Source organism: Rhinolophus sinicus, chromosome 2, assembly GCF_057876585.1.
Source record: "Rhinolophus sinicus isolate RSI-liver-muscle chromosome 2, RSI-T2T, whole genome shotgun sequence".
Lineage (NCBI taxonomy): Eukaryota > Metazoa > Chordata > Mammalia > Chiroptera > Rhinolophidae > Rhinolophus > Rhinolophus sinicus.
Window position 1 is genome coordinate 126,547,002 of NC_142502.1, and position 12,914 is coordinate 126,559,915.

General features: G+C 39.1%; 1 gene segment (V, D, J or C); it reads right to left on the reverse strand.

The window, feature by feature from the left end:
• LOC109439652 (immunoglobulin kappa light chain-like) overlaps positions 1-12,914 on the reverse strand; it is a 315,245-nt gene that overhangs the window by 3,211 nt on the left and 299,120 nt on the right. Inside the window, 1 exon segment of the V gene segment in view lies at positions 1,659-1,693. Coding sequence covers positions 1,659-1,693 — 35 coding nt within the window.

A 12,914-nucleotide genomic window follows, 5' to 3' on the forward strand; every position in this document is an offset into this window, starting at 1 on the left:
TATCAGGCAGAAGAGAGAAAACAGACTAAGAAATACATTTCTCTACTCTTCTGTGTCCTACATAAAGAGTAAACATTGATACAATATTTACAAAAGTCAATGGAAATGAATTCACTTTTGTTCTTTAGAGCTGCAAAGATTTCTTTTTCATCTACACTATTTTTTTTCTCTTTGACTCATTTGATTTAGATTAATTTTTTTGGTCTACAAATCTATTTTTGGAGCTGAGTTTAGCTGTTGAAACTGATGATAAATCTGAAGTGTTCTCACTTACTCATCTCCACAAATCTCACACTTAAGCCTCTAAAAGTCAGTTACTGGCATTTAGACCCACATTTCAGAAGTTAATAGAGAAAAATGACTTACATTTCATCTTTAGACGTATCCCTTGGCCAAAGGTGATTCACAGGTTTAGCTCAATTACTTTGCTCTCAACAAAAACTTCCTTTTGCTGCCAACCTCATTAGATTGACAGATACAGAGAAAATCTGGCAATTTAGATGCCACATCAACTAACTAGCTCTTTGCTCTTTGAGATGAACTGATTTTGAGTCCCTTACTCATCTGATTTTTGGAAGAATCTCATTCTTTTCAGAATTGACCTCAACTCACATTCCAAACATGAAAACCCCCAAATTTCACGACTTTATAAGAAAAAGGATTAGAAAAGTGCACTTATATTTGGTTCTCGCTTATGCTCCCCTGGCTGAAAGTAAGCCACAGTAAGCGTTCTAACACCTCAACAAAAACCTCCTTCAGAGATCAATTCATATGAGAAAGGCTAAGTCAGGGAAATATCCAGCTTTTTCCTTCCCGTTCTCCTCATAAATCCTACTCTACTCTCATCACAAACTGAACAATTTGTTTGCTCAGCTTAAAAGACAGCTATTTTCTGCTATTTTACTTTTGGTTTACCAGGAATGACTCATTTAACCAAAATGTCACAAACCTGCACAAATAATACAATGGGTCAAAAACCTCACAAATAATTAAGCAAAAATGTACTTACGTTTTAGATCCAGTTTGGTCCCTTGGCCAAAAGTGAGCCACAGTGGTTCTTCTTAACTCTACATCTCTACAAAAACCTGCCCTAAAAGGGTAGCAAACCCCTTCCCCCAATTAAGTTATTTTGATTTGGAAATCTTGAAAATTCGTCGTCACCTATCTTTCCCTGGAACAATTTTCATTCCTCTATACCTAATCTGGATATGAAATGTGTTTTATCCTTTACATCTATCTATCTATCTAATGAAACACACAAAAAGGAACAAAAAGTAAGTTAACTAGAAACAGAAAAATCAGTTGAAAAAATGCTACTTACGTTTGATATCCAACTTGGTCCCCTGGCCGAAAGTGTACACACAGAGTTTCCTCTTAACCTCCCTCCTATACAAAAACTGAGTTTCCCTTCCTGACAATTGAGCAAAGCTCTGTTCAGAACATGATTTGCTCCCCAGTGAGTTTCTGAAACTATCACTTAGATAAATTATTCTTACCCATCTTGTTCTTCATAGAAAATGTGCAATCACTTCTCAAGTTTGTTTACAGACTTTATCTTTGCTTTGGAGGATGTTAGTCTGTTTCAAAGAGTCAGCTTCATAAAAGCAGGGACCACCAGATACAGACAACTCAGGAAGGAAAGTTTGGATTTTACTCACGTTTGATTTCCAGCTTGGTTCCTTGGCCGAACGTCCACCACAGTGGTAGTTCTCCATTGTGTCTCTGTACAAAAACATTTCACTGAAGGTTGACAGAGTCCTGAGTCAGCTGCTGATGCTTCACTCCCTTTTCAAGCAGGTGTGGATGTGCTGACAGAGAATGTTTGCTTTCTCACATGAGATCTAAAATCTTAGAAGACGATATATTTATGTGTATGGCGTGATGGTACTACACCTGGACTGCTTTTTAAAATCTTTTTTTTTTTTTTTGGAAAGTAGGCTGAATATAAATTACAAAGAAAACATGCAAATTTTTAAAACTGCATTTCTTTATATCTTCTTCTGGGGTGGAAAGTTTTTGAAAATGATAAAACTTATTCAATGCAATTATGGAACCCTTTATCTTTTCTCAGTTAATAATAATTAAAGAATGTCTTTATATTTGAACCTCTCCTTTGGAACAATGTTGTTTCAAAAAAGTTAGACTAAATGTATATTAAATCAAGGTCCATGTCTTACTTTGAAATGTATTTTGGAATGAAGTTATAGATGACATGTGAAACAAAAGCAAAGATATTATAGTAGAAAAACTGATGGTACTTGGTTGATCACCTATTTGCATAGTAGAGGTAGAGAGCTCAGAGGGGTACCCATCAGGTGTCTGAATTGAACCAGGTGCATGCTGTCTTTGGAACTGCCAGGGAACCATAGCATGCCTTAGTGTTTCCATAGTAACCCCCTCAAAGACACTGATGACCTCAGTTTGTTTTGATTACGTTTTCACACACTGCAGTCTTCTCTCTTCATCTTCTATCTTCACTTCAGCATACATTGCTCCCACCATCCTAAGCTCCTTACAGTTCCTCTGTGGCCTCCAACCTTTACAAAACACTCCTACTGCTTGGAAACATGTTAGCTTGTGAACAACTAATTGTCTTTCAAGACTCAACTCAAGAAAGACCTTCTCTCAGATTATCCCACAGCAAGTGACCTAACTTTGCAGAGTCCAGAGGCAGGGCATTGGGCCCGGAACACCTAATGTCTCTTATCTGCTGTCAGATTCTTTCTATCTTACTGGATTGTAAGCTGTTTCATTTCTTATTTGTATTTGGAAGGCCCAGTCCAGTATTTTCACTTGGCAAATGCTCAACAAACATTTGCAGAATTAATTTAAAAACAAACAAACAAACAAACAAACCAAAAAAAACACCCAACGAATAACTGAAAATCAATAACAGATCAGAACTGATAGATTATAATAGACCAACGGCTAATACCACTGTAATAATAACTTTTGCAAGAAAAATTATAACTAATTCTGAAGATTAGGGGAGGATTTCTTTGATTCTGTCACTGGGAACATTACTAGTTGCCTTGAATAGCAAAACCAGCAGCAGACCTCACCAGAAGAGGAGGAGAGGAATAAAGCTGGAGGAGAGAAATTGACAAGTGGAAATTAACTGCAGAATAGTTGACTGAGGACATAGTCAATCTGGATCCTAAAAAGGATAGAGAGTGATATTCTCTGCAGAGATACAAGTGATACTAGTCATAATCGTTAGCATCTATTGAGCACTTACAAAGTGCTGGACATTACACGTGGATCACCACATTTAATCATCCCTCCAAATCTAGGAACTAGAAGTTAATGTTGTCCCCTGTTTTGCAGATGAAGACTTTAGTGCAAAGAGGTTACGTAACTTGCTCATAACAGCTAGTGACAGAGCTGGGGTGTGAACTTGGAGCTCATGCTTAATTGATCCTGAGAGCAGAGTCACCCAATGGAAGCAGCCTGCATGGCAGAAAATGCTGGAATGGGGGAAGGAAAAGGAAACTCCTTAGACTGTCCAAAGTTTAGAAATGAGTAGATGAGTGTGCTTAAATGTGTATATAAGACTGGTCATTGAAATGTTGTTTACAAGGTGAAAAAATGGAAAATAACTGAAATCTTCATCAATAGGAGTTTGATTAAACTAATGATGATGGAGTTTTGCAATGGAGCATAAAGCAGCCAATAAGAGTATGAAGTAGGTGTCTTTGTAGTCATGTGGAAGGTGTTCATGAAAATACAAGCCACTGAATGGTATGTATTGTATAATATCATGACTTCATTTTAATCGAATATATATGCGTATCAATACAGGTTAATTCCTGAAGGAAATACAACAAATTGTGCTCAGTAGTTATCTCCTGGGATTTCAGAGGAGTGTTGCTGTGGAAGAAACAGGAGCAATGGCACTTTCTCTTTCTACCCTATTGTAGATTATTTCATTTTTTTTTAAAAAATTCTGTGGATATATTAATTTTGTGGTTTTCAGAAACAATAAAGCACTACCAATTTTAGTAAAAAGTAAATTCTGACATTTCCTAGTAGAATCTTCAATATTCATGCGCAATGTATAATTTTTAAATGATATATACACGTGTGAGTTTTCTTTGTCAGTGAAATGCTTTTTCTATAATTTTTAAATTGAGAATGCAAAAAAGTAGTTGTTCGGGTTCTGTATAGGAGACACCCTTTTACAAATGGAGGAGATGAGGGGGTGATGTGGAGCTGTAAAATGGGGATGAAAACGATGATATATTAATAGCTGTACAGGGATATAGGTTCCTAAGTAAGATTTGAGATCTAATGTGAAAAGTCCAACTTAATGACTATTATAAAGCAGTATTTGCTACTAATAGAACACAATTATCATAAGAACCATTGTGACAACTATTTTATTGATTACACACTGTAGTGATTGATAGAAATGGTTGCTGTGATGTTTGTTGTAACATAAAAAGGATTATTGAGAAGTGGTTGTGATTCTTAATGTGTGTGTAGTTTATTGCTTGAAGGCACAGGATGTCTCAGAAGCATCTGTGAGTCTCTGCCAGGAACTACCATTCTACAGTGTCCATGGTGGACCTTCATAAGGTCCCTCAAACCTTGCAAAGAGCAAAATTGTGTCATTGACACAATTTTGTCCCTGACACACTGGGTGATGTACTCAGTTACTGGTGTGAGGCACACCTCTCCAAATAGGCTAGTTAATTATGTCAAATAAAAAGCAAAACTGGTATTTCTTGCAATGTCAGACCTGAGGAACACTGATAAGCTAGCTTATCAACAATTTCCAGGATGATTTATAGATGTGCATTTAGTCTCCCCCCACTCATCCCCCCCCTTCACTCCATAAGCAATTTAGAATTTACTCTAAAAATCTAACTTCGCAGGGGGCCAAATGGCAAGCAGCTTCAATAATGAGTTTGTTGGAATGCTCCCCCAGATTTTCTATTCTCATCACTTTTGTACATTAAATCCAAGAACCTCTCAGCCTATTTCATTGACATTTTGCTTTTCCCCAGTAAATCAATCTTATCTTACCTGGCTCTGGAATATTTGTGTCGGATAATCCATCTTGAAATCTGTGGGCCAATATTATTTCCAGCTCATGGTGGATTCTTTTTACTTCAGCTCGACTCCTCCTTAGGATCATCACGTTTGTCATGTCCCACAAGGTGAGGAGAAAATTCTTGGCCCATATGCAGTGGTGCTTGGAACTTGAGCAACTGCTGATCTTGTGGCTACAGTGCCACAAATTGTCACCTGTCCTGAATCCCCCGGCCCCATTAGCAGGGAAGGAGGGAGACAGAAGAGGTCACGTGAGAAATCACTGCTTCCTTTCTGGAGCCATGTCTCTTTCCACTCATCTCTGAGCAAAGATGCGCTGGGAGAGTCAGAGTCCTTTGCCCAACCACGTGCAGGTGCGTGTGCCATAAACGTGACCCAAGATGCTGGTCACACTCTGGAAATTGTACACACTCATCTTGTTTCCAAGAGGATATTAAGGCTGCAGGGTTTTTTTGTTTTTTTGTTTGTTTGTTTGTTTGTTTTGACTTCCTAGAGTGAAAGGGAAAACTGCAGCAACTGTGTGAGGGCTTATTACCCTTGGAAAGACTCAGCCCCTGAGATTTACATATGAAGCATAGTGGTTTCTGGCTGATTTTACACAAGTGATAAGCCCCTCAAGCTCTACCCTAGAGTTCCCTGCCCACCTTGTCTGTCTCCTTGGGATCCAGCCCTGTGTCCTCTCTCATCCTACCATCATGGATGACGACTGACTGGCTGGCTCTGAATGCGTTTGTGAAATCGATGAAATCAGGCTTGGCTCTTCACACTTTTGCCCTCTCTGCTATCAAAGTCCTCAGGTCCCACACCGACACTATTTTGCTCCCTTCTGGCTCAGGGCCCAGCACTGAGCACCTTGCCTGCCACCCCCAGAACTGCCCCCTCCCAGCTCCCCAGGCCTCCCAGTCAGCCATCTTGGGTGAGAGCCTGGGCTCTGGACCTTTCCCGCTCACTACTGATCACTGTCTCATGCCTTCCATGTATATATCTGGATCCCACCTTAGCAGGATTTCGATCTCTCTCTGCTTTCTGTTTCCTGTAGCTTTTCTGTTCAGCTTCATGGATCAGTTAAGTTGGTTAGCACTCAACCTAATATTTTGCGGTTAACTCCTGCCCTGTTCTTCTTGTCCTTGTGAATTTATTTCTCTAATTTTTTTTTTTTTGTATTTTAAATACTTACGTTGTTTTTAAACAGGGGTGATTTACAGGAGCCGACCGCTGGCTCTGGGACTTGGGTGTGAAGCTGCCTTCCTGTCCAGACACCCCTCATGCCCTGGTGCCTGGTGTTAACCAGCAGGGGGCACACGAGGAAGCTACACCCCCTGGATTCCACACCCTGACTGCACCGTGGGTTCCCTGGCTGGGTGCTGGAGGACTGTAGGGTCGACTTCTCCCTTCTCTGTCCAGGTTCTCATCCCCAGGTGCACCCACACTGAGATTGTGGGGTTGGGGAGATGGGTGTAAATCAGGAACTCTGGAGGACCATCATCCTTTCAGTGGCTGGGGGGCCTGGGGCTCCAGCAGTAAGGGAAGGCTCCCCCCATGACAAACTCCAGGACAGCAAGCAGTGGGAATACTCAGCTGGGGTGGGAAGGGAGCTCTTGGGGAAGCTTATACAGTGGAGAGCTGGTCATGGGCGGCTTCAATCTCTCTTCCTTCTGGGCTGACAGGGAGGGCCCAGGCTGTCCTGTGCCCTTTTCTCATTTGGGGACTTTTTGATAATATAAATAGATTTGCATATTTAACAATTGGAAATAGGGAATATGATAATTATATGTAAAATAAAGAATATTCACTGGAAGTTACAGGTTCTTGTTAGGAAATAAATGAATTCTGCTTGGAATTATAAGCTAATTTCTTTTTCTTTTTAAATAAAACTTTGCTTATAAATGTCAGTTAACTGAAAAGAAAGGGAATGATCAAGATCATTTGTATGGTCTCTTCAGATAAAGCAGAGAAATTTCACAAGGAGTTTTAATTTTGCAGGAATCGAATGAAAAAATAAATCATGAAGATTTTTGTCTCTTGTACCACAATTTTTATTGTTTTACCAAATGACGTGTCTGAGTCACTGTCTGAGCCCTAGATATTTTTTTTTCTCTGAAAATTAGGGAGACAGAGTTAGGTAATTTCTATGATCTCTTTCAGCCCCAAACTGGAAAACATATAAATTCCACTGAAAAACAACTGTAAGTATCCTTGCAGGTGCTATATGCCTGCACATAATTCCTGGTCTCCAATCCTTCTTATCAGTGGTTGAGTTTTATGTCCTCTTTCCTCCCACTCCCATCTCATGACCATGGAAACAGAGTGTCACATTGCTCTGACATTTGCAATTTGTCTACAACTGGCCTACAATTAAGAGCAGAGAATTATCATGAGTGTCAAGGACCTTCCCTACATTGATATGAGAGTGGGAAGGAGTGGCCTCAGCAGGTAGATTCACTGGGTGTTTTGATGACCCGAGGAATGGGGTCCCTCATTGCTGACACAAGGAGCACAGGAGAGAGTCATGTCTGGAGCTGGAGAAACTCGCTGAATCCAGCTGTGGCATCAGGATACCCAGAAGCTAAAGTTGGAAAATTGGAAGCTAGTGGTTTTCTTTGCTTCCTCATAAGAAAATTTAGCTGATCACATAGTGACCCAGGGTTCTCTATGAAAGATGTCTCAATAAAGTCCTTCTTCTTAGATCCCAGTTTTTCTGATGTGCCAGAAATTCATGCAGTGATTTCTAACTGAGTCACAGAAATGCAAGAGTACCCCCAAAACTAAGAGTGATAAGTAAACTATGTCAAGACTTTCAAAAGGCCAACAAGAATTTTCATTTATTCATGATAAAGTCTAAATCTACAGAGATGAAAATATCCAAATGTCTCTGCTTTATTTGTCATTTTACTGAACAGTCTTCCAGTTCACAGTTGTGTGTAGGGCATAGAGAAAGAGGGAGCTAAAGCAAGATAGTTTTCAAAGCAAAATAATTAGAATATATAGTTCAAATGAAAAAGAATAACAGAGGAGATCTTTGCTGGAGAAACTATATTAGACCACAGAATTGGCCTTTTCTCAAGGAATTCTAGTGTACCCCAGAGAATATACACCCCCTTCTAAAACCACCCTGTCTGACTGATGCCAAAAGTAGTGTTTTGCATTTATTTTTAAATTATGAGACGCACACATGTATAATCACACCACACTCTTCTTAATGTCTTAGAAATAAAGAAAAAGGCACAGGATTGCTGCTCAAATTTTCCATCTTCACAGCCCTTTGGCTACATTTGTTTACCATATATTCTCATGTCCCTATGGCTTTCCCAGCCTTGTTCTCTAAAATGGCCCTGGATTTTAATGACCTTTTCATTCAGAGTAGCTAGAATGGGGAGTTTCCCTGGTCAGGTTGGCCTAGGTTGTCACTGTGCCCCAGGAAAGCACTAAATGTTTTTAACCACATCTAATAACAAAGCTGATGATGAAGAATGAAAAAAAGAATGTCTGCCTGATGACCGGGCAGTTTCTGCTCTAACTGAATCTGCTTTGCATAGTCCTGCCTTAGAAAGACTTCATCTCTCAGAGATGCTATTAATGGATCCCCAAGAGAGGAGACAGGTCAGCTGGAGTGGGTCAGATCTCAGAGCAAGACGGGAATTCTGTCTCAGCCCTTGTGCTTTCTGCTGCTCTACCTCCAAAGTGAGAAAAAAGCAGGAGGGGAAATTATGCCCAGTCTTTCACTCTAACTTTGAACATTTGGCAGTTTCTGGAGGCTTTGTATATGAGAACCTTAGCAGGTTTCCCAGGTTTCAGCTGATACCAGTGTAGTCAGATGCCATGTTTGTTAGTCCTACTCTCACCTACAGGCAATTGTGACTTTGTATCCTTGGGACACAGACCAGGAGGCTAGACTCTGGGTCAGGACAATCTATCCCCCAGAGGTTACAAGAAAATAGAATACAGATACAAGGTTACACAGAAAATTTAAATACTTTTTTTCCTAATTATTCATTTCCATTTAGAACTAAAGAATAAAACTTGGGCTTGAATAATATTTAAGCTTCTTTCAATGTTCATGGGAGTCCATCCTTGTGGATCATATTTTGACACCTCTATAAATTCCTGTTTATCTCCTGCCCATTTCTTACCAGGGATCCTGAGTGCAAACACCTAGAGCATGGATCCAGCAACAACATCCTCTGTCTCTGACCGAAAAATGTTTGTTAAAGAGCAAGATTCCTTTATAAGACCATCTAAAAGTAAACACCATCTTTAGGAAGGAAACATTCAAAGAAGCTTGGGACATAAAAGAGTCACCTGACTGATAACAAAAAATGGTCCTTTGTCTGTAGGTCAGAAATAGTCTTCCTTATGTTCTCGGTTGATATGGCAGGGTGACAACCTTATAAAAACCTACTGAGAAACTGCTGCAATGCTTTGAAAAAAAATGTGCCAGAAAATAAGCAACTTAAAGGTGTGCATCCTGTTGTTTTTTTTATTTTTTTATTTTTTTATTTCTACTGTATATGCAGAGATTAGCACCATTGCCTGGCCCATGGCAAATGTGCAAGAAATGCATATTTATGTATTATATAAATCAACTCAAAGAGAAATCACTACCATCTCTGATCTAAAGAAGAAAGGACATTTGACACTGTGTCCATCTTTTGTTCTTTGCAAAGTATAAATGTCTGATGTCCAAAATTCTTCAATCCTTTCCAACAGTTTGTCAATTGTAGAATTTCCCAAACAGGATAAACAATTCCTCACAAATTTTCTGCATCTAATCAGTCTGGTCAGTCCTGAGTGAAAGCTGTTAAACGAACTCAAAGTCTGGAAGCTTTGGCTAGAAATAAGGGATAAGAACTTATTCAAAGGTTTCAGAGTTTGCAAATTTGGACCACAGTCAAAAACCAGAAGTTTTCTAAAGAAGACAGAAAAGTTAAGAGTTCTTATAGTAAAAAGTACCTTCTTGAGAATATCAGTCCTGCATTCTTAGCCCTAGGATTGGCCCAGGAGGGTTGTCAGTCAGCAGTCAGAGGTCTGGATAATGAACGCCAGATGGCTGTCAGGAGATCTGCATATGTGAGTCCAGGTCATCAGAGGGTTACCTGGAGGTCTGCTGTGTGTTTAGATGTATATGCAGGCATTGACACAGGATTGGAAGGGTCAAAAAGTTTGATTTCCCAGTTTATTTAGAACAAGAATAGAATGTTTCCGAATGCCTCACCCTACATAATATTAATAATTTTAGCAGCTTAGTTAAAGTAACTCCATTTTATATATTCCCTAGCTTCATTGTTTCCTCAAAGCAAACTTCAGTGTCAGGGAAGACAGGGCATCTCATCTGAGGGGCCAGACCACTAGGGACTTATACCCTTTTGAATGATGTGATAGATCTGTACTCTGAAGAGACCCTAGGACTACTGGGGTTTGTTGTCTCAAGTCTCTGATGATGCTTGGAGAATGAAACTTCCGTAGTTATGTTCTGGGTGTTAGAGCCAGAGCTATTTTAAAGAGGCCTGGACTTCTTTCCCTAACCAGTTGTACCTAGGTGAGAAAGGCCCAGCTGTGGAGACTGAAGCCAGGCATGACTACTTGGCATTGGGGGTTAGTTGAAAACTGCCCTTCCCCTGTTCTTTCTCAGACTCTGGGAAGATATTTTGGTGTCCCTGGAGACTTCCATGTGTTGCTGGTAATACCTTCTTGCCCTGGTCTTGATACTCATATAGTCTCTGAAAATACTGAAAAGTTACACTCAGAGAACCCTGCTGTTCCACCATATGTTATATATAATATATAGATATATAGAAATATGCCATATTAATTGAACTCCTTGAAAGGATGGGACAGAATAAACATCTTTCATTTTATAATGTTTCATTTTATATTAGTTTTTTGTCATTGGTACTTAGAAAATCCCTTTCTATACAGAGTCTTTCTCATTATGTAGATCCAGTCTCTGTCAGGGGTTCCAGTTTCTTGTTAGCTCTGTGTGACAGCCTCTGTCTCTCACTTGGTTTGCATGTTAAGTGTCAACAGCTATGAGTCTCCAGTTGAAAAGGAGATTCCATATGTGAGAGAATCAAGACCTGGGATCACTGTTTTAATGTCTTGGAGTAATCTGTAGCTATGACTGACATTTTCCTGGACATCCACTTAAAGATGGTCACTATGGATAAGTTGCTGGGTCAGAGATCCTCAGGGGCATCAGTCTACAAACCATCCTTCATTAAAATAGGAACACACCTTATCATTCTTCAGGTGTCAGCATGATGTAGGTCATGTAAAATAGTTTGTGAGAATTGTGTCAACTTCAAATCACTTCACAAATAAGTCACCGTCCAGCAAACAAAATCCTGGATAAATTGAAATAATGGAGTTTGTTCTACTAAATCTTGTGTAATTTAAACCCAAAGTTGAGCTGACCAAGAAAACTAACTAATAAATACAATTCTAGGTAGGATTCCACACAAAAGCTTGGTCTGTATATCTTCTAGGAAATCCTCCGAGAACAGGTTTTGTAACAAGGTTGGAAGAAATATTGTGTAAAAAATGGTGTTAAAACTTAATCATCAGAGAAATGCAAATAAAAACCACAATGAGATAGCACCTCACATTAGTTAGAATGGCTATCATCAACAAGACAAATAGTAACAAGTGTTGGAGAGGCTGTGGAGAAAAAGGAACCCTCATACACTGTTGGTGGGAATGTAGGTTGATGCAGCCACTATGGAAGGCAGTGTGGAGATTCCTCAAAAAATTACAAATAGAATTACCATATGATCCAGCAATCCCTCTCCTGGGTATCTACACAAAAAATCTGAAAACATTTATACATAAAGACATGTGTGCTCCAATGTTCATTGCAGCTTTAGTTATGGTGGCCAAGACATGGAAACAACCAAAATGTCCTTCGATAGATGAATGGATAAAGAAGTTGTGGTATATATACACAATGGAATACTGTTCGGCGGTAAGAAAAGATGATATAGGAACATTTGTGACAACATGGATGGATCTTGAGATTATAATGCTAAGCGAAATAAGTCAGACAGAAAAAGCAGAGAACCATATGATTTCACTGATATGTGGTATATGAACCAAAAACAACAAAAGAACAAGACAAACAAATGAGAAACAAAAGCTCATAGACACAGACAATAGTTTAGTGGTTACCAGAGGGCAAGAGGGAGGGAGGTGGTAGATGAGGGTAAAGGGGATCCTGAGGGTAAATGAGGGTAAATATATGGTGATGGAAGGAGAACTGACTCTGGGTGGTGAACACACAATGGGATTTATAGATGATGTAATACAGAATTGTTCACCTGAAATCTATGTAACTTTACTAACAATTGTCACCCCAACAAACTTTAATTTGAAAAAAAAAATGGTGTTAAAACTTAAACTCTGAACTCCACTGTGGGACTCGGGGTTGCTGATGACAAATTTTGGTAAGGAGGTAGGAGTAGAATGCCCCCTGTCCCATATTTCACTCGTTAACATTTATTTACCCTTTTGTGTGTTATTTAAGTTGATCTTTCTTCTTAGTGTTAGCCGATATAGTTCTGCATCTTAGTCTTAAAAATCCCAGCTCTCCTAATTAGTCCTTATAGTGAATAAACCCAGAAAGAGAAGCAACTAAAAATGAAACAGAAAAATGTAAACATGCAAACAAAGAAGACAATACTATACGCTTACAATGAGTCTAAAGGACTATTCATTACAAGTATTAAATTAAGAATCACATTACCAATTATCCTCTATGGAAACTTGATTTGTGGGAAAATGACTAAAATAATTAATTTGTCGTGTTTCTTTACAATATATCAATTTTTGAAAATGTTATTTTGAAAAAGGTATTCTTTAGATCACTT